Source organism: Benincasa hispida, chromosome 8, assembly GCF_027475165.1.
Source record: "Benincasa hispida cultivar pf3 chromosome 8, pf3_genome.v1.1, whole genome shotgun sequence".
Taxonomy (NCBI): domain Eukaryota; kingdom Viridiplantae; phylum Streptophyta; class Magnoliopsida; order Cucurbitales; family Cucurbitaceae; genus Benincasa; species Benincasa hispida.
The window spans coordinates 34,420,158-34,447,351 of NC_143485.1; the positions used below are offsets into that span (position 1 = coordinate 34,420,158).

At 34.7% G+C, this 27,194-nt stretch overlaps 1 protein-coding gene across 7 annotated transcripts; it reads right to left on the reverse strand.

Moving 5' to 3' along the window:
- Positions 1 to 5,871: 5,871 nt before the first annotated feature.
- LOC120083003 (6-phosphogluconate dehydrogenase family protein) lies at positions 5,872 to 22,662 on the reverse strand. Of its 7 annotated transcripts, XR_016531314.1 has the most exons (12): positions 22,181 to 22,662; positions 21,145 to 21,233; positions 20,522 to 20,636; positions 17,702 to 17,770; positions 14,106 to 14,256; positions 13,125 to 13,207; positions 11,800 to 11,895; positions 10,966 to 11,108; positions 10,796 to 10,878; positions 9,769 to 9,853; positions 7,077 to 7,156; positions 5,872 to 6,133 (listed from the first exon to the last, which is right to left on the reverse strand). XR_016531314.1 is itself a non-coding variant. In XM_039038462.2 (11 exons), exons 1-11 carry the CDS (start codon positions 22,313 to 22,315, stop codon positions 6,046 to 6,048), a joined length of 1,134 nt encoding a protein of 377 aa, XP_038894390.1. In that variant the 5' UTR covers positions 22,316 to 22,662; the 3' UTR covers positions 5,872 to 6,045. The 7 variants fall into 7 exon arrangements, 5 of the variants coding, with proteins under 5 accessions (XP_038894390.1, XP_038894392.1, XP_038894393.1 ...); XM_039038462.2 differs by lacking the exon at positions 10,796 to 10,878; XM_039038464.2 differs by lacking the exons at positions 10,796 to 10,878; positions 17,702 to 17,770.
- Positions 22,663 to 27,194: the final 4,532 nt, after the last annotated feature.

Genomic DNA, 27,194 nt, shown 5'->3' on the forward strand with positions numbered 1-27,194 from the left:
AGGGACCTCGTTATGATAATAACGGTGATGGTAACAATAAAGAGGGACCTCGTAATAATGATGATCCCTCTCAGACTGATGCAGAAGATCAATGAAGTCCCCACTGAAGCGTTCAGTCTTAAGGGCCATTTCATTGTGGATTCAGTCAAGGTTGTGGGGACGTCAACTCAGAAGGATACTACTGAAGTCGAGGTACGACTATTGCATGAATTAGTCTTTTTAATATTGTACCGTCACTAATTTATAATTTGAATATAGGAAAAAAATGACTAAGAGTACCGGAAAAGGAAAAAACCAGCCAAGTTCACACCTGAGTTGGTGAAAAGAGGGAAGAAGGGAGATCTCAGCCTCAATCTCTCAGCCACAATCTTCTCAGCCCTAATCGGCCACAATCAATCCCAACTCATTGGTCTTTGTACCTGACTTCCCTATAAGGACTGTTAGTTCCTATAACCTATGCTTCCCAGTCTCAGATGTTCTGTGGAATGCATACAAAAGATGGAAAAACCATCCTAAAACCAAATATGAGAGGCGGACGGTCGTATATACCTTCAGGACCAAGGCTTTCTTCAAAACGCTTGAGCATAACACATGGGTGCTTAGAAACGTGAGTATTTCTGTTTATTCATTAACCAAGATCGATCGTTCAGAAGTTTCTTAAGCTATCACACAGACAACTTATATTCTTCTTTATTGGACCAAACAATGGATCTCCATTCGATGCACGTGCATCAGAAGTTGCACTCGAGACCTGACCTGTACACGTGTCAATTCACGCTGATTGACTTGAGCTTCACGCTATGGAAATTTCACATGTTTGTTGAAACTACTATTCACTCAACCATGTATTTACATCTTGCCTGTCCCATGATGCTTTGATGAAGGCAAAGGGTATTGCTTCTAAGATCCAGTCAGGAAGTATTGAAATGGAAGGTGGAAAAGTGGCAGGGTGGTTGGATCATGAAGCAAATCTGAGGCTCTAGGCGGACTCTCACTTCTTTATTGACTACCATGTTTGGACAGTATGAAGAATATAAGCCAACGTGGATGGATGTTAACTTCATATTTGGGCCAATCAACATCAAACAACACTGGCTTATGTTGGCCGTCGATTTAGAGAGGTGCACAATCTTTGTATTTGACTCCATGCCAAACTACATCAGTGGCAACATACTTGATGGTCACCTCAAGCTCGTGGCCAAAGCAATACCTTCAATATTGATTTCTATTAGATTTGACAAACAACATGAGACGTTTAAGTACAGGCAATGGGAAGTGAAAAGATTGAAGGGGACCCTCCAAGAGGGAAAGTCTCTTGATTGTGGCATTTTTGTGCTAAATTTATAGAATAGTGTGTGACTGATGCTAATAGGGTTGACCTAACACAAGCTAATATGGAATTGTATAGGAAACGATATGTTGCCCAATTGTGGGCAAATAAATTTTTATAGTAATAGAATTGATGTTTGACTATAATATCATTTTAGAATATGTACAAGATCGTTTAAGAATATGTATAGAAAATGTACAAGTTCGTATAGAAAATGTAAACGATCGTTTAATAAAAATCTAAACAATTGTTTAATACTATCTAAACGAAATAATGGTCGTTTAGCTAAGTTATCGTTTAAAAAGTCTAAACGATCGTATAGAAAATGTAAGCGATTGTTTAATAAAAATCTAAATGACCGTTTAGTACTATCTAAACGATGATGCATAACTACATATCGTTCAGTCTAGATGGGCCAGTGCCAAGTGTTATCAATGTTTTTCTGCACGTTTTCTTGTTATGTCCTCTCTGACCACATCGTGTACACCTATGTATTTGTCATGGCTCCTCTCCAATAGAAGGTATCCTAAGGGTTTGACGTCGACCTACACTTGCTACCTTTTGCGATGGTAGAATTGGTTCAAAATCTTCAAAATCTGGTCGTCGACTCCATTCTTGTCTATGTCCAACTGGGAAGATTGGTTCGACGTAAGCAGCAAGCACACACTCAACAACCATTTTGCACATAATGTTTGAACATTAATGTTTCTCAAGGTTGCTGCAGATATTGCATGGGAGCACGAGATCTCGATGCAGTTAAACTCCATACAAGTACATGTCTGTGAACGAAGATCAACTAACCCCCTCAAATATCCATTGTTCACATTAATTATATGCATATCCACCGAAGAAATACGATATGTTCAAGACATCTATTCCGATTCCTTAAAAATACTCATTGCATAATCAGTTACAATGTTTGTGCATGTCATTGCATGTGTATGTTGGATATAGAGTCAAACTTGTAGCCACTCACGGATATGCTCTAATAGCTTCGTGATTGGTAGTTCTCGTGCATCTTTCAACACTCCATTAAGGAATTCTACTATATTTGTCGTCATCTTTTCATACCTACAATGGACTTGATAAACCCTTGCCCACCGTTGTAATCCAACCTCCTCAAGATAGGTCGTCACACCAGGATATTGATGGAGCTTAGCCTAATACAACTGAAACTCAGACATTTTATAAGCTTTCGCCACTAGGTAGAAGTGTGGTATTATATTCTTATTCTTGAATTTCTCAACCAAATTGATCCGAATATGTTATATACATAGAGCATGAAATGCATTAGGGAATATACTTGCAATAGCCTTTGCAATTGAGATGTGATGATCTGATAATCACTAAATTCGGAACGTCTCCTATCGAAGCCTTCAAATGAGCCATGAACCAAGTTCATAATGCATCTTTCTCACCATCTACAATACTGAAGGCGATAGGATATATGTTATTATTGTCATCGATACACGTTGGTATTAACAACACACCTTTGTATTTCTCGTGCAAATGGGTCCCATCAACAACGATTATTAGGCGAATGCAATTTAAAAAACCTTTGATACACAAACCAAGTGTCATAAAGACGTACTTAAAGTATTATCCGTCCTCCACTTCAACCTCAAATATCGTAACTGGATTTTCAAGCTTAAGTGTCTCGTCATATGCCTGAACAATAGCATATGATCATTCTGACAACCCTCATGCGAACACCAATCTGTACTCTCTAGTGCGATAAGCCCGCCCATAACTTATGTTCACTCTATAATAGCATCGGATGTCCTCAATTATATCATTGGGCGGTATGTTCGACCAACTTGTTCGTATTTGGCTTGATTAACTGTCCAATAACCCAACTTTTTGCTTGTCAATGATTATCCATTCTCATTTCAAGAGAACATGTATGTTCGCTTGGATATTTAGTCACTTTAAAGGAATCATTTTCTTTCATTTTTTTTCACACGGACCCTCCACTTGCATCCTCCACCGAACACCAGACAGTTAGCAAGCTCTTTATTGACTTTTTTACATGGTAGTCAAAGTTTTTTCTTATTGCAAGTATTGATAATTTAACTGGCAAATCATATTTCAAAAAGAAAATTTGACCGACCTTTATATCCTCGTCATTCAGACAGTCATGAGGTATTGTGATAAAGTCATCATAGAATGGGCCCTCTGATAGTTTGGATATATCTACAAATAGTTGGGTTAGAATGGTGGAATGTATTTAAATTGAAGGCATCACAACTGGTGGGAGGGGAGCAGGTGGGGTTGGAACATGGATGTAAGGTGTTGGAGAAGTTTGTGGTCCTGAAGATTGTCCATATCCATGTTTAGTATCGAACTGTGAAGTATATATGGGTTCACTGTTGTGACCAAACCAGGCTTCACTTCGGTCATCTCCAAGTTTTGACTAGTTGAAATTGGTTGATCGGTTGAATTGCAATGCTGGTACATATTATCTGTATGTACTCCATGACTTTCGCAAGGTGTAACTAATACAAATAACAGCATCCAAGATGCATCATTGCCTTTTAAAAAAAACTAAGGTCTTCATCGTCGATTATGTCGATTGGGAGAGCTAGGACCAATAAATTGTAACAACATTTGATATGTATATCAAACATATCCAGATCGATATTCAATCGTTGGTGCATCATACTCACTAATTCACTGACTCTTATATCATTTATGACTTTCAGACCTTTCATATGACCTCCAACATAATTCCTTCCATACTCATCACAATCCCCACCAAATCGTACAAAGATGCGAAGTAACGTCATTAATCTACAATGGGATAAGAAAATCTTAAACAAATATTGTAATTTTTGAGGTATTGTGATGAGGTCGTCATACAATGGACCCTTTAATGGTCTGGGTATATCTACAAATAGTTGGGTTGGATGGTGGAATGCATTTAAATTGAAGGCATCACAATTGGTGGGACAAGAGCAAGTGGGGTTGGAACCTGGATGTAAGGTGTTGGAGAAGTTTGTGGTCCTGAAGATTGTCCATATCCATGTTCAATATCGAACTGTGAAGTATATCTAGGTTCATTGTTGTGACCAAACCAAGCTTCACTTCTGTCATCCTCAAGTTTTGACTGGTTGAAATGGGTTGATCGGTTGGATTGCAATACTATTACATATTGTCTGTATGTACTCCATGACTTTCACAAGGTGTAATTGATACAAATAACGACATCTGGGATACATTATTGCCTTTTAAAAAAAAAACCAAGGTCTTCATCATCGATTATGTCGATCGGGAGAGCTGGGACCAATAAATTGTAACAATATTTTATGTGTATATCAAATATATCTAGATCAATATTCAGTCTTTGGTGCATCATACTCACAAATTCACTGACTATTATATTATTTCTGATTTTCAGACCTTTCATATGACCTCCAATATAATTCCTTCCGGACTCATCCCAATCCCTACCAAATGGTAAGATGCGAAGTAACGTCATTAATCTACAATGGGATAAGCAAATCTTGAGCAAATATTGTAATTTATAATCGATCGTTTATATATATACACACAATTGTATACTAAGTTATAAACGATCGTATACTAAGTTATAAACAATCGTGTAGTAATTTATAAACGATCGTATAGTAATTTATAAGCGATCGTATACTTAGTATTGTATATGAGATCGTATATAAATTTCTGAACGATCATTTATATAATACTACATGATTGTTTATAAATATTGCACGATCGTACATAAGTTACTACATGATCGTTTATAAATTACTACACGTCGTTTATATATTATTACATGATCATTTATAACTTAGTATACGATCGTCTAGTAATGCTAAACGACATTTATATTGTAATGAACGATTGTGTATATATTACTATACGATCGTTCATTTAATGCTAAACAACACTTATTATGAAAGCGATCTGGGACAAGAAATATTGTAAAATATCACTTACATTATCTCCGTTTCTAAATCTAACGATGAAAACAATCAACGAAAATGTTGGACTGAAACTCTGAGAGAACACTCCGAGAGAATAATGGAAGAATTTCGTGGGAAGTTCAACAGAAAGTGAATATTGAGAGTGACCTTCTATTCTGTTAATACCAATATTATTAAATGCATATTAGTTAGGAATAAATGTTTTGGTGGAATGTTAGTGTTATATTGAATACACATTGAATGGTTGAAGGAAGAAGATAGAAGGCTTTGGTTTGAAGAATTTTTAAAATTAGGGTAATTTTGACATTTCACATGGGCAAAAGGTCAGTGATAGAAAAGTTTTTAGATAAAAAAAAAATCATTAGTGGAAAAGTTTTTTGTTTTTGAGTTATTTTTTAAAATTTTCCCCATACGTCAGTATATAAGTAGCCATGTAATTCAAGGTGAATCATAATAACACACCTTCATGAAGAGCCATGGAAACAGGTCTTGTTTCAACCAACATCCTCATTAGTTAGGTTAGTAGACTTGTGTGATGTTTCTCGTTCGGATCGGATATCGATTTTCCTTCCAATAGAAATCAGTGAGAACTCAGTATAACATTTGGAAGATTATTGTATTGCATTAGAGCCCCCAAAAACCTACATAATTTATTCTACACTTATTTTTGGTTCATATCACTTCTGCTACAAGTACATGGTCGATTTCATCAAGCAAATGATTGTACTCGATGCAACTTTGGGGGCAACTTGAACCTGACATGAAATCGGCTTATAACTCGTCGTCTCCCGAGTAAAAATGACGAAAAACACAGGAGAAGTCTTTGTTTTCATATCCATCCTCGCAGAGCTTTTTGTATCTGACAAATAAATAGTTTATATGAACTAGCATTATATGTGTCCAGAATGTAGCAAAATAGGAGTTGAATTGATAGAAATATATTCAGAACAACAGTGGAGAGACAACAACAAAAAGGAGGAGATGAAATAATAATAATAATAATAATAATAATAATAATAATAATAATAATAGGGGAGGAGAAAAGATGAGAGAAAATCCAAAATTTTCATTTATGAAAGTTTAGAAGTTCAAGTTTTATAAATAAAATTTAACAGAAGTTTGAACGTATTTTTTCGATAAAGAGTTAGAGAGGTGTAATTGTAATTATCTTTATAGTTAAAAAGGGGAGATGAGAAGAGGAAGAAAAAAAATGGCCAAGGCTGGGGAGAGAAGGAGAAAAGGTGAAAGAGACACTCCAGTTTTTTTATTTATGAAATTTTGGCCCTATTTTGTAACCATTTTGTTTTTTTGTTTTTTATTTTTGAAAATAGCTTATTTCCTATCAATTTCTAACAATGGGTTACAATTTTTTTGAGTAAAAGAGTCGAGTTGTTAGTCAAATTTCAAAAATAAAAAAAAAGTTTTTAAAAACTACTTTTTTAGTCTTTAAAACTTGACTTTGTTTTTTCAAAACAATGGTAATAGATGACAAAACAAGAAATTTAGAGATAAAAAGAGGTGTTTGTAGGTTTAATTTTTAAAAAGTAAAAATAAAAAATCAAATGGATATCAAATGGAGCCTCAATAATTCAATTTTTATAAATAAAATTTAACGGAAGTTTGAGCGTTATAATTTTTCGATTAAAAGTTGAGAGGTGCAATTGTAATAATCATTATAGTTAAAAAGGGTGTTTAGACAATATGACACTAAAAAACCATTAAGAGAGAGAGAGAGAGAGAGAGAGGAGAAGAAAAAGGAGAAAAGGAAAAAGGTTCTCTTTTTTTTCCTCTTCTAAACTTACATCTCTTGCGCCTGGGAGGTGAGTGGATGTTGGAGGCCAACTTCACCAGCTGATGCTGCTGCAAGGTTTAGATCTTTAGCCTGTGTCCAGCAAATAGTACAATCAGAGAGAGTAGGACTTTTAGACCGTTGAATGTTGTTTGTAGTCAACTAAAATTATTTTTCATTCTTTTTGCGTATTTGATCAGGGTCAAAAGTGATTTTTGAAGACTTTAAAGACACTTTAATACACACATGATAGCCAGTTTGGAATGAAAATGATTTTTAAGCACATGATAAGTCATTCCTAACAAACCCGACGATGATGATAAGAGCTCTATAGAAAGCATTTCATTGAGAAGCACAACTCTCAAAATCTCAAAATTATACTTTTAAACTCAGTCAAATTCCACATGTTTGTGGCACATGTCAAAATTCCTGAGGTTTAAAAACTGGCAAACCTCTCCCGATCCGCTGCATGAATGACCCAAAAATTAGGTAAAAAATATAAAATGATCCGATTTTTGAAAAAAAAATGTCAAATGACCCTTTGCTAACGTCAAATTCGAGTGAAATTACCAAAATATACTCACTCGCACGAGGAAAAGCAATCTCGCTCTCGCTCGTCTCGCTCTCTTCTTTTTTTTCACTCACAAATCACTATGTCTCGCTCTAGCTCTCTCTTCGTTTCCTCATTCACAAAATCACTCACTCCTCTATCTTGTCTCTTGCTCAACGGAGTTGGTTGCATCGGGACTGCTTGCGTGGATTCGGCGTGTCAGAGAAGAAGAAGAAAATGTACGGTGGGGAAGAATCCGGAGAAGAAGAATACGACGTGCAGAGGAAGATTTCTCGCACCGGAGATGAAAAAGAAAAAGAAAAAAGGACAAACCGTAACTTCACGTAGTCATGACATCTGCAAAGAGGCATTTGACATTTTTTTCAAAAACTAGGTCATTTTCCATTTTATACCTTTAAAATGGGTCTTTTGGGCAATTACCTCAAACCTCTCCTTACTGTAAGTGCAGGCTTGTAATATATCTTCATTTTTATTTTTATTTTTTTTGGAGGGGGGATGGTTGTTTTCTTTAAAGAAAAGCGCAGACCAACTAATTAGCACAGGATAACCAATCCTACAAGGGATGACAGAGGAATATCTCAAAAAGACAGTTGTTAATGGAACGGCGCCATGTCCCCAATTGGTAATAAGATGCCCAGCTTCAAAAAACAACTTAAAAAGAATGTATTTTCTCATCGATCCAAGCCATCATAATGCCATCTAATAGGGCAGCTTAATTAGTGAAGACCTGTGTTCAGCATAGTCAAAAAGGTCACCACGGTGTGGGGTAGTTTCCCTTTTAAGAGCAGATTGAAAGTGGTGTTCAACATAGAAATGAAGTATCCTTCGATTCATAAACTCACTAAAAAGCACTACGACATATGTTTCTGATGTAGCCTAAGAGATTAAAAAAAAAAATCTCTGCAAGAAACAAATCAAAGTCTTTATTATCAATTAAAAGCTATGAAGTACAAATACTTCATGTGAAGCAAAAAATCCATATCTGACGCGATATCAGATACCGACACTCCTAGATACGTATCTGACACGCGATTTGGCGTATCTGTTTTTACGCTGACATTTTGTTAAAGAAAAAAGATATGCAACTCATCTAATCTTTTCCAACCAAAACTAAGCAGTCTATTTAAAAAGCTCATTACCCTAATCCAAAACTAAAAGAAAAAATAACAATAATAAAAGACCAACACTAGAATTATCTAATCTTCATCTTCACGTTTGAGTTCCCACAAAGTCTTACAAAATATAACCCACTTAAATACCTTCAACAATTCAACGAAAAAGTTTTTCGTTTATCTTCATATTTCTCCCTCTAATCTCTTTTATCTTCATACAGAGACTACAAAAGGTGACTTCTTCTTTCCTTAGGTGTTTGTATTTAGTTTAGCCTCATTTTCTTCTAAGGATTGGTTCTTTTATTTTTGTTCTTATTGTTCCAATTTCTTTGTTGAATTTTTGTTGAATTTTCTTTATTCATTCCATTGTTCTTTGTGCTTTTGACTCTTTTTATTATATCAATGAAAAAGTATTGTTTCCATTTTTTTTTTTTAAAAAAAAAGTGACTTATTCTCTAATCAATCTAAGTCTCTTTTCTATTGCATTCTATTTACTATTGTACTTCAATATCTCTAATGTTGTTTGTATTGTATTTTGTACTATTGTCATTAACTTGACATTTTATAATTTTTCGTGGATTTAGTGGATTACATTTATTATCTTTATGTTAAATTTACCTATACCTTAGATTTTTTTAAAGAAAAAACGTATCTTCAACGTATTAGTATCCTAATTTTTTAGAAATCAACATATCATCGTATCTTATCATATTCGTATCTCATATTTATATTTGTGTCTGTGCTTCATAGATTAGAAGTTATCAATACAAGAAGACAAATACTCTATTTATAGAGAATTAAAAAGCAAACTAATCATAATCATAATTAATAAAAGAAACTAATCCTAATCCTAATAAATCAAACTAATTAAATTTGAAACACGAGAAAACTAATTACAATCCTAATCAATCAATTATTTGAACAAGATATCCTAAGTTACTCTAATTCTACTACATCAGTTTTCAGAGATATTAATGACATATACTTATCCTTTAAACAATAAACAGGTTTAAATGACTAACCATAAGCTTTGACGCGAATCCACCATCATAATCTCTTGCAGAGGGCACCTCCTCCATCACCCCAGGAACTGGATTGTAACTTTCACTATCATGTGGAAATTACTCGGCATTAATAAACTTTCACTAATAAAGAATTTTTAGCATTAAAAAGAACCTGATAACAATTTGATCTTATTATTTCTCTAAAATGCTATAAGCAGGAAACTATTAATTTTAAGAGATATTTCCGCTTGTAAATTGTATAATCATCTAATGCCTAACCTGATGAATAGAAAAGCTAGATGAATATAAAAAGGAACAATTGTATATCCCTGGCATGTCAGAAAACTAGCTGCAACTCAAATTTAATTGGGCCATCATGAACTGAGACAGCTAAGGACTTAAAGTAGAATAGCTTCCAAAGGAGTCGACCCATTATTAGGAGCTTGGGGTCTCTTGGTTTATTCTAACTTAGCTCTTCCATTAATGGTAACGTAAAAAGTGTGTGAAAACAATATTTGATTGAATAAATTCTTGTATCAACTTGAGATTTACATATGGAATTTATAGAAAGGAAGATAACCAAATTTCTTAATTATAGCCTAAATATATGCATAATATATAAATTAAGGCCTAAACATCTCAACAAAGTGAACCCCAGCTGATTATGTTGTTTACATGCTTTTTGTAATCGTAATGAGATGTGAGGCCCGTCTTGAAATTTGTAATCAAATCATATAATCTGATTGAGGAATAAAAAATGTTCAATCTGATTGCAGTTAAAAATTACGTAGGACTCACTACCTTTACCGTTACTGTTATCCTTACCGTTACAGATATTATTATTGTAACAATATGAGAATTATGAATTTGTCAAATTTATTGTTATCTTTGTCGTTACCATTAATGTTACCGTTACCGTTAGGGTCAAACAATAAAAGTATTAGTAACGGTAACAGTAAAATGTGATAAATTCATAATTCTAGGTAAACGCGATTAAAAGCAATCTAATTGTGTTTGTCATTCATTACGATTTGGTAAACATGACCTTAGTATCGAAAATCCTTGATGTCTATCGGAACCAAGCCTTGGGGCAGGCGTAGGAGTCATCGGGTATAGGAGACCAAAGCTCTGATTCCCGGATGTCAGATAACAAAAAAAGGTCGAATCTTCAGGGAGGCAAATATTACTATGATCTCGTCAGAGTAACATACATACCTACTCCAACAGCGAGCACTTGATGAATTGAACACTTTTGTTAGAGTTTTTGCAGAAATTCCAAGAGACTGGCCTAGAGCCAAAGCTTCTGAAACACCAAGCATACTCACAGCCAGTGCCAAGTTGTTACATATTTTCGCTGCCTATGACAAAACAATCCTACATGTATCAGAGTCGAGCACCAGATCCCCAGAGAATAACATTTTACCATATGATACAAAAGTTGAAATGATACTTAATGGAGAAATAATTTCTGTAAAATGTTTGTAAATGCTGGAGATGCTCAAGGATAATCGGTAAAGAATACTGTAAGTCAAACCATTTTAGATGGTGGTTCGAAGTTCCATGGCTAACAAACTTCGATTTTAAAAAAAAATAAATGAGCACTACAACCAAAGAGAATGTCCTTTCCAAAGCTGGTCAACTCTCACTTAATTAGAGAGAACATGGCATCTAGTGGTGAATTTTGTCAAATAATGGCAATGTTGATTTTTCCATACACGTAATTAAGCATTTGTATACCATGGGAGAGACACTTTTATTATCACGTTAACCCAGAAGGATTTGTTTTGCATTTAAGGCAATAGAAGTTTGCAAAATAAATAAACTACATATGATATTTTATTCAAACAATCAAGTAATGATGATGTGAGACAGAGTGCTCCTAAAATGAACCGTACAATTGAGAAACTAGTTTTCTAATTCATTATGCAACTGCAAAATGCCAATATTTAGTATGTCATCAAGACTCAAAACATTGCAGCTACAATCATTCACAGCTTTAATCATCAGAGATTACAAAAAAGAAAACAAAAGGAGAGAGATGAAACTCACCGAACCATTTCCAGCTCCACCACAATAAACTGAACCTTTGCCCATTGAAAGAAACAAGGATTTTGCAGCATAGTAAGCTTCTTCAGGACCACCAACCTGATGAAATGTCATCTCTTAAGTCACAAATTGGCATAAAAGAAAGAATACAAAGTTGACAAAGACAAAATAGAGAAAATAAAATAAACCTAGAGACTAGAATCTAATTAAAAAGATACTTCTAGGATACAAATTATAAATGCCACCAAAATTTTTGTGGGCATCGAAAAAATTGTTGTCTTTCAAGCAGTTGCTTGCATTTTTGCTATTGAAAAATAAAGCTACTTATAGAAAAAAATCCCTCCTGCTTCATAAAAGCCTATTAAACCACCAGCCTAAAGGTGTGGTTCGATGTCCCCCATAGAGGACCTGCTATTTCTCATATTCTTAATGAAAGTTGGTTGCTCATAATAGAAGAGGAATAAAATACATAGAATAAACAAGCTTATGTATATTTGGGCTAGCACCACAAAGGATAAATGCAAACTTCCCCGAATAAGAGGGCAGACTAGCATTCAATCAATCTACAGAATTAAAAATTTGCATAGAACTTCTTCACTAAGTCATAACAAAAGAAGAGGTGGCATGACTTTTTTTTTAGTTAAACAATATGCATGGTGGAGGAATAAACTAGTTACTGTCTAGGTCGACCAAAAAACTTGCTGCTAAGATCCTCTTTCTGATGGCTGACACAGGAAGTCTTCTATTTAAAGGGGCAATAAAGCAAAAACCTCACACAGCTTCTCCTTGCGAGGAACCATCATTCACGTTCATTACTCTATCAGTGTTGTTATGACACACCCAAATCAGACTAATTCAGAGGAAATACAAGGGTTTATTACTAAGAAAAGATTGGGACCGTAGTAAAAATTAAAGTGGAAAAAACCCCTCAAATTCTTAACCACTGACTGCTAGCCAAGGCAACATATTATTACTTTCTTTTTGCCAATTACATTGCCGTCACAAAAGATTTCCATGTTCTATATCAAGCAAGTTTCAGCAGGTCCAGGGCATTCGCCTAACGTCTATGTTCATTCTTTTCAAATTTCAAGACCAATGAAACTAGATATGCATGATGGCGAGGGCCAACTATTAGAATATTAGTAAATGCTCCAGAAGTGGCCAGCATCTCTTGTCAATCGGATAGGAGCCTCCCTAAATTAAAAAAAGGGATCCCAATATTCCATAGAATTTCCCTAAGTAGCATTTGCTTCTTTTTAATCAAAGTGACATAATTCCATCAAGATACATCACATACGAAGTTACAGAGGCCTAAAATGAATTTATACCATGAACGTCAGTGTCCCAGCATCAGCAGCTAGAATCCCTCCAGATACAGGGGCATCCAACATGACAGGGTTTTCCCAAGAATCTACGAATAAAATCAGTCATGAGATACAAGGAATAGCCGTAAATTGAGGAGTGAGAAATTATGTTTTCTTTTCACAGTGGCTGGCTCATTGAATGATTAGAAAATAGATACGCAAAGGATTACAATAAAGAACATAATATTATGGATTAGAAAACAGAGAATTGTGATTTTTTTTTTTTTTAACGGAAATAACACTTTTCATTGATGAAATCAAAATAAAGAATTATGAATTAAAAAAACAAAACACAACACAACATATGGAAAACCAGTCATGGTGCCAATGATTATCATAAACATGCAACCCCTCCCTATTAATTTCCTTCCCTTGCATACTCAACAAATTGAAACCAACTCCTAATCTAAAGTAACATAATGGAACCATTTTATAAAAATTTTAGTTCATGTCAAGTGTGAGTGTATTTAATATAATTGTTCCTTCCTAATACTGAAGTTCTAACAATTTTTTAAAGAATTTTTTATTCAGGCTATTCTTTACTTAGTATGCTGCAGAGGCACTCTTTGAGGCTGGCATATGGATTGAAAAGTTATTGTGGAAACTAATACTATTACTATAGAATAAAAAATTGTAGATATGCCATTTGCCAAATTACAGTTAAAAAGGGACTAAAGTTCAGCAATTGGTTGAATGTAAGCTGTTACTTTCTATTAGAAGTACAAGAATCTTCAAATCAAAGTAAAATCTTCATTTACATCACTAATCATATAAAAAACAAGGAATTCCTGGTTCAAATGTCTCAAATAACAAAGCCATTTACACCAAATGAGATTTCAATTTTCACAGTCAAACAAGTTACAAGATGAGCCATATACTTAACTATTGAGAGCATGAAAAATGTTCAACGTTCCTCTTCCTAGTACTTTGATTTAAAACAGGTACCTCTCTTTTCCTTTAAAATACGGCTAGATACACTTGCTGAAAGCTCTCTTGATGTTTGTGGATCAATGGTGGAGGAGTCTATTAATAACCACGGCCTTAGATGATAGCCACCATGGAGCAAACCATGTGAACCATTATACACCTCACGCACCTACATGCATAAATCAGAAGAAAACTAAGAATGATATCTACAAAAACACAAGTGAAAAAGAAAGGTAAACCTCTCCAACCAAAGCAATGGGAAAATAAGACATCACAATAAAGCCATGCAATCTTCAAATATTTTTGTTGAAAATAGGGTTATTAACCTAGGGGCATTTATATAATTGTGTAGATTCCAAGGGTTTTCAGTGTATCAGATTTAAAAGAATAAGAAAAAGTCTTTATATCGTGGTTTTTCTCTCTGTACTAGGATTTCCATGTAATCTTGTTGTTCTTCTCTTCCCTATTCTTTATTTTTAACATGGTATCAGAGTAGCTGTAAGGGAGTGTTTTCAGGCAGCTCTACCAGAGTTACTTTCTGCCGTCCAGTTGCAGTCATCGGAGAGTCGCCATCAGTGGAAGCCACCGCATCGAACCACGCCGATCGGGCTTCTCCATGCAGAAACGAGCCGAACCCGCGAACAGCAAATGGATCATTCGGTCGCGATCGAGGCTGGCCGCGAAGAACAGATGAACCACAATCTGGGCAGAATTGGCAACTTTGGCCGCGAAGAACAGGCACATCGGTCTGATCTGGGCAAGATCGGTACCGATCTGGAGCAAACCGGGTCATTCCAGGCTGAACAAGGGCAGATCCGCGATGGACAGACCTGACCCTTTGACTTCCGCTCCAATCCAGTGGGTTTTGTGCCGGCCAACCCTTACACGACAAGGACTTCGCTTCTGCAAGGAATGACGTCGGGTGGAGAACGAGCTAGCTATCTTGAACAGCCCAGCCGACCGGCGACCTCCTTCCAGCCGACAGTGACAGCACCGTTCCCAGCCGCTTGTAGTTCAACCCATTACCCAGACAATGTGAGACAACGGTTGGCTTACCTACAACAACAGATTTTTTATTTGGATACAATGTTCGGTGCAAATCCCCAACCAATTTATTCAGAAAATCCGATAAACTCGTTACCTGTTTTGCCTAATGTTTCCTACTTATTTGGTTCGATGGGTAATTCTGCAGGATTTATTATAGGGGAAAAACTAAATGCCCAGAATTATTTCTCCTGGTCCCAATCAATCCGAATAACCTTGGAAGGGCGTCACAAGTTTGGATACTTGACAAGGGAAATTCCAAAGTCGGCCCCAGGTGATCCACAAGAACGAATTTGGAATGGAGAAGATTCGTTGTTACGTTCTGTTTTGGTGAATAGTATGGAACCCCAAATAGGAAGACCACTGCTATATGTTGCAACCACCAAGAATATCTGGGAGGCAGCGCAAGATCTATACTCTAAAAGACAGAATGCCTCTTGGCTATATACGCTCCACAAACAGGTCCATGAATGCAAACAAGGGTCCATGGATGTTACTTTTTATTTTAACAAACTATTAATGTTGTGGCAAGAGATGGACTTGTGTAGAGAAATTGTCTGGAACTACCCACAAGATGGGGCCCAATACTTGAAGATTGAGGAGGCAGATCGTGTTTACGTGTTCTTGGCTGGATTAAACCCTACATTTGATGGTGTCCGTAGTCGAATATTGGGCCAGCGCCCAACTCCTTCACTCAAAGAAGTCTGCTCTGAAATACAACTGGAAGAGGATTGGTCGTGTGCCATGAATAATCCCATTCCTACTACTGACGCAGCCACTTTCGTCGCCAAGTCGTCCAGTGCTGATGGTGATAAAAAAACCCCACCTGTTTGTGAACATTGTAAGAAGCTTTGGTATATAAAGGACTAGTGTTGGAAATTGCACAGGAAGCCCCCAAACAGCAGGCGACGACAGTCTCATGACAAATCTAATACTAGTCGTGCCCTGGTAAGTGACTCAGTAGATGAACAGATTCAGAAGCAATCTTCCAATGACAGTAAGCACAACTTGAGTACGGTTGGAGTGAGTGATTGCACAGTCAAGTAATTTCCCTTCTTTTGGCCTGATTAGTATAAATAGTAAAAAACCATGGATTGTGGATTCAGGGGCCACCGATCATCTTACGAGTTCCTCAGAGTTATTTATGTCATATAACCCAAGTGTTGGTAATGAGCGTATTCGCATTGCAGACGGGTCTTTTGCCCCTGTTGCGGGAAAAGGCAATATCTCTCCATTTAATGGTTTAATTCTGCGTGATACCTTACATGTGCCTAAAATATCGTATAATTTGTTATCTGTCAGTAAAATAACAAGAGATTTGAAGTGTAAGGCAATTTTCTCACCGGATTCCGTTTTGTTTCAGGATCTGAAATCGGGGATGACGATTGGCACTGCCCGGCATGATAGGGGACTATACTTCCTTTTTTACGAAGCTTCCTCTAGGAATGATCATCAAACTGGGTTTATATCTTTAAATTTCTAAGTTTCTGAACCTAATGTTATGTTATAGCATTTCCGTTTAAGACATCCGAATTTTCAATATATGAAGTATTTATTTCCACATTTATTTCGCAATGTTGATACTTCTTCTTTTAATTGTGATGTGTGTATTCGTGCCAAGCAACATCGTGTCTCTTTCCGTTCTCAGCCTTACAAACCCTCGAGTCCGTTTTCTCTTGTTCATAGTGATGTATGGGGTCCCTCACCAGTTACTACTTCCACTGGAAAACAGTGGTTTGTCACATTTATAGATGATCACACCCGCCTTACCTGGGTTTTCCTTCTTACTAACAAATCTAAAGTGTCCTCTGTTTTCCAACAGTATTATACAACTGTCGAAACTCAGTTTAAAACAAAGATTGGGATTTTACGAAGTGATAATGGGCAAGAATTTTTTAATGCCTCCTTCAGGGATTTCCTTGTTTCTAAGGGTATTGTCCACCAGAGCTCGTGTGCTTACACTTCGCAACAAAATGGAGTAGCTTTGTGTAAAAATCGGCATCTGGTTGAAGTAGCCCGGTCTCTTATGTTATCTGCTACTTTTCCGTCATACCTCTGGGGAGATGCAGTTCTCACTGTTGCCCACCTCATCAATCGGATGCCCTCTCGTATTCTTAATCTTCATACTCCTTTAGAATTGTTTAAAGAGTCCTTTCCAACTACTCGATTGATCTCTGATGTTCCTCTTCGGGTTTTTGGTTGTGTTGCTTTTGTTCACTCCCATGGTCCAAACCGCACGAAATTTACTCCTCGTGCTCAGAAGTGTGTCTTTGTTGGATATCCACTCCATCAACGTGGATATAAGTGCTATCACCCGTCGTCTCGTAAATACTATGTCTCCATGGATGTCAGCTTTCTCGAGGATCAGTCATTTTTTCCTGTTAGTCATCTTCAGGGGGAGAACATAAATGAAGAGACTAACTGGTCATCTTATGCTATTCCTTTAGAGTCAGCGTCCATTCAAACCTTGTCTAACCCTAGTTCTGAGCATGATAGTCTGGTCCTTCCTACCAATCAAGTTCCTTGAAAAATTTACTACAAGAAGAATCTCAGGAAGGAAGCAGTGTTACCTGTTGAACCAGAACTGACGTCTCCAGTGCAGGAGTCAAACCCGCCATCAGGTCCAGGTACGTATATTCCTGAAATTAATGATGTTAATATATGTATGGAGACTGATGAAGCCAGGTAAGACAAGGAAGAAGGAAGCAGTAATACTAAAAGAGTGACAGAAGAGGAAACTGCAGAGGATGAAATGATTGAAACTGCAGAGAATGAAATGATTCTTGCTAATGATGATGTGGAAGATACTACTGAAGTTTCTGATACACAGATAGTCGATCATGGTGAGGAGCCTGGAGAGGTGAAAGAACGTGATGCATCGCTTGATCTTCCTATAGCTCTGAGGAAAGATACTCGTTCATGTACTAAATACCCTATGCATAGTTACATGACGTATAGTAATCTGGCATCCGAGTTCAACGCTTTCACTACTAGTTTGGACACTGAGGTGGTTCCAAATGACATAAGTGTTGCAATGAAAAAACCAGAATGGCGGTCTGTTGTTATGGAAGAAATAAGAGCTCTAGAAAAGAATAGAACTTAGGAATCGGTGGCTTTGCCTGAAGGGCACAAGACAGTTGGATGTAAATGGGTGTTTACTATAAAGTACAAGTCAGATGGGACGATTGACCGGTACAAGGCTAGACTCGTTGCAAGAGGCTTTACTCAAACCTATGGAGTAGATTATTCTGAAACTTTTTCACCTGTGGCTAAACTTAACACTATCCGAGTGCTCTTGTCAGTCGCTATGAATAAAGATTGGCCTCTACACCAACTTGATATTAAAAATGCTTTTTTGAATAGGGAACTTGAGGAGGAAGTCTATATGAGTCCCCCTCCTGGGTTCGAGAGTCAATTCAAAAACAAGGTGTGTAGATTGAGGAAGTCACTATAAGGATTAAAACAGTCTCCAAGGACCTGGTTTGACAGGTTCACAACTTTTGTGAAAGCACAAGGGTATGTTTAGGGGCATTCTGATCACACTCTTTTTATAAAAAGATCAACATCAGGGAAGATGGTTGTTCTTATTGTCTACGTTGATGACATTGTTTTATCTGGGGATGATGATGTAGAGATCATGAAGCTCAAAACAGAGATGGCCAGAGTTTGAAATTAAAGACCTCGGGAAGCTAAGATACTTTCTGGGAATGGAAGCGGCTCGCTCAAACGAAGGTATATCAGTTTCTCAACGAAAATATACTCTGGACATGCTAAAAGAAACAGGTATGACTGGGTGTAAACCTGTTGACACACCAGTAGAATACAATGCGAAACTCAGTGATAAGAATGATAGAATTCCTATTAATAAAGAAAGGTATCAGCGGTTAGTCGGGAAGTTGATATACTTGTCTCACACAAGACCTAATATTTCTTATGCAGTAAGTGCTGTGAGTCAGTTTATGCAAGCTCCTTGTGAGGATCATATGACAGCAGTTGAACGTATTCTTCGGTATCTGAAAGGAACTCCTGGTAAAGGCCTAATGTTTAGAAAGACCGATAAACGATCTATTGAAGCCTACACTGATTCTGACTGGGCAGGGTCTGTTGTTGATAGAAAATCGACGTCTGAGTATTGTACGTTTATCTGGGGAAATCTAGTCACCTGGAGAAGTAAGAAACAAGGATTTGTTGCTAGAAGTAGTGCTGAGGCTGAGTATCAGGCCATGAGTCTAGGGATTTGTGAAGAAATCTGGTTGAAGAAAGTATTATCAGATCTCCAGCAAGATAATGAGCTTCCGATGAAATTATTTTGTGATAATAAAGTTGCCATCAGTATTGCAAACAACCCAGTTCAACACGACAGAACTAAACACGTAGAGATAGACAGACACTTCATTAAGGAGAGGTTGGACAGTGGAAACATATGCATCCCTTATATTCCTTCAAATCAACAAGTTGTTGATATACTTACAAAAGGGTTACTGAGACAAAGTTTTGATTATTGTGTAAGCAAGTTGGGTCTTGTCGATATTTATGCTTCAACTTGAGGGGGAGTGTTGAAAATAGGGTTATTAACCTAGGGGCGTTTATATAATTGTGTAAACCCCTAGGGTTTTCTACTGTCTATTTATACAATGTGTCCCTGTGTATTCAGTGTATCAGATTTAAAAGAATAAGAAAAAGTCTTTATATCGTGGTTTTTCTCCCTATACTAGGGTTGCCACGTAATCTTGTTGTTCTTCTCTTCCCTATTCTTTATTTTTAACAATTTTAAAATTTCTTATAAATAAAAATATATAGAGGCCAACAAGTGTATCTTATACCAACGAGCACCATTCATAACAAAACTTGAGTTTGTACATTTAAACCTTAGATTCTACTTATGTAGCCATTTGTTTTGACCAATTTGAAGTAACTGTTCTTGGTTTTTTTTGTCCATTGACAAGGCACAAGACATGTGATCAACACAAAATTAAAATGGTATAGAAAGTGATATTCGATTATGAAGCAACATAACAAAGTTGATAGCCACTTTAGAGCCAAAAATTCTTCAGTATCATTCCACATTTAAAGCTTATTTTATAAAAAACATTTAAAGCCTATTATATTCTACTTACTTCAGTGTATATATACAATTTATTAATTCATATTCTCCATACAATTGTAAATTAAGATAACATGATTCTTTCCTCTGCATATGAATGTCAGAAATCTAAAAAAGATTGTCATGTACATACCTAAAAGTAAATAGACCTATCATGGAACAAAAGTTTCAACTTGAATGAAGGAGAATCCAATAAAGGTCAAATCATAAAACATCCAAATACACAATCCAAGCAACAAAATAGACCCCTTCAGGATGAAAGGGGGAAAAGCTGGTCACAACTCACATGAGAAGGAGAGGGTAGCATTGTAATAACAACGTCAGAAGCTTCTGCAACTTCAAAAGGTGTTTCTTTAGTGGCAACTCCCATATCTGAGTACTTCTTCATTATATTACAGTTTCTAATACAAACAAAGTTATGCCACAGTCAATGTAAGTAAAACCAAGTGCTTTTTTCAATGAAGGAGCAGCAAAATGCTTTCCACAGAAAAATATATCAGACGACATCCTCCTAACTCATGTATGTTTCCTACTAGGTTCACCACCATCCAACCATTTTTGGATCATTTGTGTAGAAATTAAAAGGTGAAGTGTTTTACAGACATACAAGCATATAATTTGTCTTCGACCATCTTTTGGCTACCTTCAAGATTCAAGTTGAGCCAAATATAATTAGGTTATGCATTTCTCAGTTATAAAAATTTGGAGAGCAAATTACACAGATGCTATTTAGACTTTCTAATCATTTGAAAAAACTGTTTCAATTAAAATACATATCTCAATCGACCATTAAAACTACCCCCAAAGGATTAAGTCATCAATCCATTACAGATTTTTTCTAGAGTAAGGACAGTTTAACAAAATCTTTACAACGGCCTTTAGTTACAATAGAAGATTCAAGTATATTACATGTCATGTACAACCATTTTGTATCCAGCCTTTATTAGATTATTTGCCATTCTGGTTCCCATATTTCCCAGTCCAATGAATCCAACACTCTGCAAAACATTGTTAAAGGCACTTTTTTTTTTAGTCTGAAAAGGTGTCCGAACAGGAACATGAAAGAAAATGAAATCCATGTCTCCTACTATTGAATTGAGGAGTCAGAATTAAAGAAGCAATTTGCAGCAAGCCACATTTAATCAAAGTCAAAAAGTATATGATCTTGAGTCCTCGAAAGACAATGTTAAGTGCCCAGTGCCAAATTACGATTGTCAAAGAACATCAATTGAGTTGACTTGTGCCAAGTTGCCAACCTAATAGTATAATTTCATATCGTTCATCAAGGAGCATAAACTATTAAAATACTGTCCAAGTCAAGACCGAGTGGATTCTAAGATTTCGTATATGGAAATCATAGAGTTTTAAAGAGATTCGTTTGCTATCATCCACACGAAACTACGATTTAAATATTAAGGCCCAATTAATAACCATTTTGTCTTTAGTTTTTAGTTTTTGAAATCCTTTTCTAAACAATTTTCTTACCATGGTTTTCATCTTCAAAGGTAAACCTTAGAATTCTTAGCCAAATTCCAAAAACAAAACAGTTTTTTCTAGGCAAACAGGCTTTAAATACTACTTTTTTTTTAGTTTTCAAGCCTTGGCTTTAGATTTAAGCTTAATTTTCATAAGCCAAATACAGATTTAAGTTTTGCAGTAATCCGATCGCTCCAAGACATCAGTAGAATATGTTAATCTTAACATCTAGAACAAAAGCATTCACTTTAACTTTGAAACATTTCCATCAGTTCAAATACAGCAGGTGTGCTAGCTCTTCAATTCCTAAACAGACCGATCATCATTTGGCTCTACGGGCTAGAAATTACATTTTGGACAGAAAGGGAGAAGCAAAAATAAATAAATAAATAAAACCTATCCCATAATTTTTCTGAAGAACCAACCAAAATCAGACAACTAAATGATTACGAAGATGAAAAGAACTTGCCTGGAACGAAGCGAAAGCATCAGCAGAGAAGAATCTGCGCGAAGAAGAGGGTGTCTGACTCCCAACCCAAAAAGATTTGAAATGAGATTTGCTCGTGTACTGCATGAAAGAAGCTGTAGCTCTAGAAAGCGCCATTGATAGATAGGTATTTCACCTCAATTTCAGAGAGGAAAACTGCTTCCGGCGATGGGAAAAAGAAGAAGAAATGATCACTGAAAAATGACTTCGATCGTACACATAGAAACCCTATAAAATAATCATTCCAATTCAATAATCAAGAACTGATTCGTCTTCTTCGTATCGGCTTTGCGTCCCTGCAGTGTCCTCAGTTTTGACTCTGACGTCGGCACCTTCTTCGGATAATGTTGATCCGACACGTCGTCCATGATCTCCTGCCCAAAGTTGGTAAACAAATGGACTCTTCTTTTAATTTTCAATTATCTTCTTCATTTCGAGAAAATTGTACGGAACAAGTTTGCAATAAATTTTGGTCTTTCTACTTAGGTCTATACTATATAAAAGTACTACTTTAATCCAAAAAAATGAAAAAAAAAAATGGTCTTCTTCTTCATTCTTTTTTTAAGAAAAAATCTAATCTATAGCTTTTTTTTTTTTCAATCTAATCTATTATTTGATTCTTCTTTTTCAATTTATAGCTTTTTCTTCAATTGATTCTTCTTCTTTAATCTACAACTTTTTCTTCAATCAATTCTTCTTTTTTATGAATTTCTCGGTTCTTCTTTAATTCAGTCTGTAATTTTCTTGTTTGAAAAACAATGAGAGTGAGAAGCATTTGAGGAGGATAGAAGGAGCAAAGCGAGTAGAGAGTAGCGACAAACAAGAAGTGAGATCGAAAATCCATGCATTATTGAGCCAAAGTAATAATTTCAATAACGCTGATGCAAGCAAAATGTCAAAATTCATTGATTTTTAAATCTTGAGCTAATTTTCATTTGACTTCTAAACTGGATTCATCCATACAAAAATCTCTTCCATTTGGTGGGGAGTAGAACATAACCCAAAATCCAAAATTTACTATTAAAATAATCTTTAAAAAAAAACATGTTTTTTTACCACAGGTGAAATACTCATTTTGCCCTTAGTTTTAAAGGAATCACTCCTTCATTTCTCCTCCTTGCATTTTTTTTCTTATATTACCGAAGCATTGATACTAGAAATGACCAAAATTTAAACTATGTGAAACCTTTCAAAAGTAAAAATGTTTTATCATTTTATCCTTTTTACATATGATTGGAAAGAACACGGATTACAATTTTCTATAATCTCCAAACTATACAATTTTTATATTTATAAGTTTTATGCTTGTACTAAATATATAAATTAACGTTAATCTTAATTACAGACTATACGATTTTTAATTTTTTAAAAAATACAGTGAATTAGTGGAATTATGAAGTGTGAAATTATTATAATGAAGGCACCAAGCCACAAATTTAAAGAGTTAACTAGTATTGATTATCAAGTATCACACATTAAGTGTGATGCTTGCTAAATTTGCAATCTCAATGGAAGAGGATTCAGCTCCCAAGTGTAAGTATTGTGCCAATTATCAATTAATAATAAGGTGTACATGGGTTGGGTTGGGTTGGGTTAAAGGTATTTTTAAGACCAACTCGAAATTTCAGGTTGGTTAGGTTGGCAACCAAAATTATCAAAATAAAGTCTCCAACCCAACCCTTAAAATTTTGGTTGGGTTGGATTGGGTTGTCAAGTTATAACTTTTTTTTTTAATTGAAAATATGTAAATTTATATAACTAATAACTAATATCTCATAAAATTCAAATGCTAAACACTAAATATCTATGATATTTATTGAATACTTTGAACAAAAGCAAATATCATAACAATTTTAAAAGAAAAATATTAAAAAATCACAAATTAATTAAATGCGAACAGATCAAACTTTAAACACTATCAATCTCATAACGTCATTGATGATGTTCAAAGTAGAAACAAAGCACATGTGTGCAAGTGAAAAAAGGTCAGCAACCTGGTGAGGGTGGATGTTAAAAGTTATCCAAGGTGATGGAATTCAAGAAAGAGTTGCTGAACCAACGATCGAAACACATGAGATTGCAAAAGAGAAAATGAGATTTTGGGGGCGGCTAAGTGAAGAGGATGAAGAAGATGAGATTTAGGATATTTTGTTATCTTCTTTTAATAGATAATAAGAAGAAGAATAAGAATACTAATACTAATATTAATAATAAACTGAAAAATATATATATACACACCCACATGTGTCAAACATTTAAAATTTAATCCTCATTTATATGTTTGATAACAACATGTATAAAATAATAAAAAAAATATTTAGATACAATTGAATTTGTAACAAACATATACACAAATAAATAATTAGTAGAAAAATCAGGAAGGGAGTTCGTTTATTTACAATTACACTGTATTCGTAATTCCATTTTCATAAGCTTCAACAATTATATTGTATTTATAAGTTCATCGATCACAAAAGCCTATGAAAAAACCTAGTTGTAGAGGCATAGCAAAAACAGTAAGATTGCAAGAGTGAATACTTATTAATAATATAATCGGATGATAATAAATAAAAGGTAATTAAAAATACAAAAAAATGATCAAATTTAAATAAAATATACAGTTTATTAAATATGTATCATAAATTAAAACCCAAATGGTGATAAACAAATTAAATATTGATTAGTTCTGAATATTTTCGAAAAGTGATTAAATCAAATCAAAACAAATAACTAATAATCGAGCAAAATTAGGAGGACAGTTGTCTTGATAGATATTAATAATTTGGTAGGGATTTAGAAATTTGTGGTCATGTGCCTATCACATGGGTTACCATGATTCTTATTCTGGACGATTTTGCTATTTTTCAGAATGAAATCTCAAATAGTATTTCAAAAGTGAATCCACACAAAATTGTATAAGATCACAAGCTATTAGTAGAACTTTTGTCAAATTGCAACCAATGATAATTGTGGAAATAAAAGACGAAAGTAAAAATATGCAAAGATGTCAAAAGTACTGGGAAATTCAATCATGATTCTCTGCCTTTGAGTATACGAACGACCAAATAGATGTCAAAAAAAAATTACCAAACTGATAGTTTTAACCTATTAAAATTCAAACTTCCATCCAAATGTATTTATATCTAAGTTTTAAAAAATATTTTCCTTTTCTCTATTTCATGCAGAATGTGTTTGAGATAAAAGAGTGGAGATGTGAAATATAAAAAATTATGAAGATTGGAGAGTTGTAAAATCTAGAGAGTTGTCGAGTCTTAAAACTCTCATGGTAAGACGTTAACATAAAACATAAAATTAATGTTTTTTGTTAGGGATTTGCTAACTTTTTCAGCCAAACACCCCTGAAAAAGAGTAGTTGTAATAAGAGTCGGGTTAAGTTTACACCGTCATTTCTACAAATATGTGGATGACTAATAAATACAGTGACAAAATCACATAATTTTTTAAAGAAAATAATGTTATTTTAATAAATAATGATAAAATTAGGGTTGAAGGAAAAATAATAAATAAAAAAAAAAGATTATATAACCATGGAGCTGGTACACGATTAAAGAAAAATGTGTACCCAGTACACGATTTTAAGCTCTACATGGTTGCCACGTTCAAGACTTTACTACGTCAGAAATCATGGGCCTCTCCATGAATTCCAAAAGAAAAAAAAAAAATCTTTGTTTCACCATCGCTTTTAAAGATGATCATCAGTCTAACAGGATTAATTTTGGATAAAAGCCGATTCAGTATTTTCGGCAAAATAAGGGAGAAAAAAGTAAAGAAAGGAAAATAGAGAAGAAAACAAAAGATAATGAAACTACCAAAAGAAAATTGACAAAAAAAAAACATGAAAAGAAGAATAAGAGAGAAAGAAAGAAGAAAACAAAACAATGGAGATTGAGAAGAAAAATGAAAGAAGAGAAAGAATCTAGTTTGTTATGTGAGAGAGGAGAGAAAGAGAGAGAATGGAAAAGTTGAGTGAGTTTCTTATGGGTTGAGAGAGGAAAAAGAGAGAGAAAAAAAATCACGTTCATAGTTTTGAGTATTAATGAGATGTAATAACACGTGTTTGACAATATTAATTCTCATCCTTCCTTCTATACACGATTTTTTGTGGGCATATATAATATAACATATTTGTTTAATAATGGTATTAATTGTATTAATCCTTTTTTTAAAACTTTTTTTTTTCTTAAAATAAAGTTATTTTAACAAATAAGACTTAAGAGATTAACATGAAACTCGTGGATCCATTCACGATTTCCAATGTGGCGAAATCATGGACCGGATACATCTCTTAATCTTATTTTTTATCATTATTTTTCCCTCAATCCTATTTTTGTCATTATTTATTAACATAACATTATTTTTAAAACTAACTCAAAATCACATATGGAGCTATCGATATTATATTAAAAAGTCAGCATTTTTTTTAAAAAAATGACAAAATTACCCCTTTTAAATTTTACTTAATTTCAAATTATGCCGTTAACCTTATTTTCAATCAATTAATCTTAATTCATGCAATTAATCCTAAACACCACACCCCACTATCCTAGATTCATGCTAAATTAAGTATTTAAATTTAAAATGAAAAAACGTTAGCAAGGAAATTTTTTTTATTAAAGTACAATTAATGTTTTAAAAAGGGTTTCGGACCTTTGGTTTATACTACACCCCATTATCATAAGTTAATATTAAATTAAGTATATAAATTTAAATTGAAAATACGTTAACAAGAAAGAAGTAGGGATATTCGAATAACCCGACAATCCGAATAATCCGGACTACTCAACTCAAAATGTAAGAATTGGGTTAATTTTGTTCTTGGGTTGGCTTGGGTTGATTGGATTGGAAACTTTATTTGGATCATTTATGTTACCAATCAAACCAACCCAAAATTTTGGGTTAGTTCGAAAAATATCCTCAACCTAATTCAACCCAATTCATGTAGAACTTAAGTACAAAATTACTGTTTTAAAAAGGG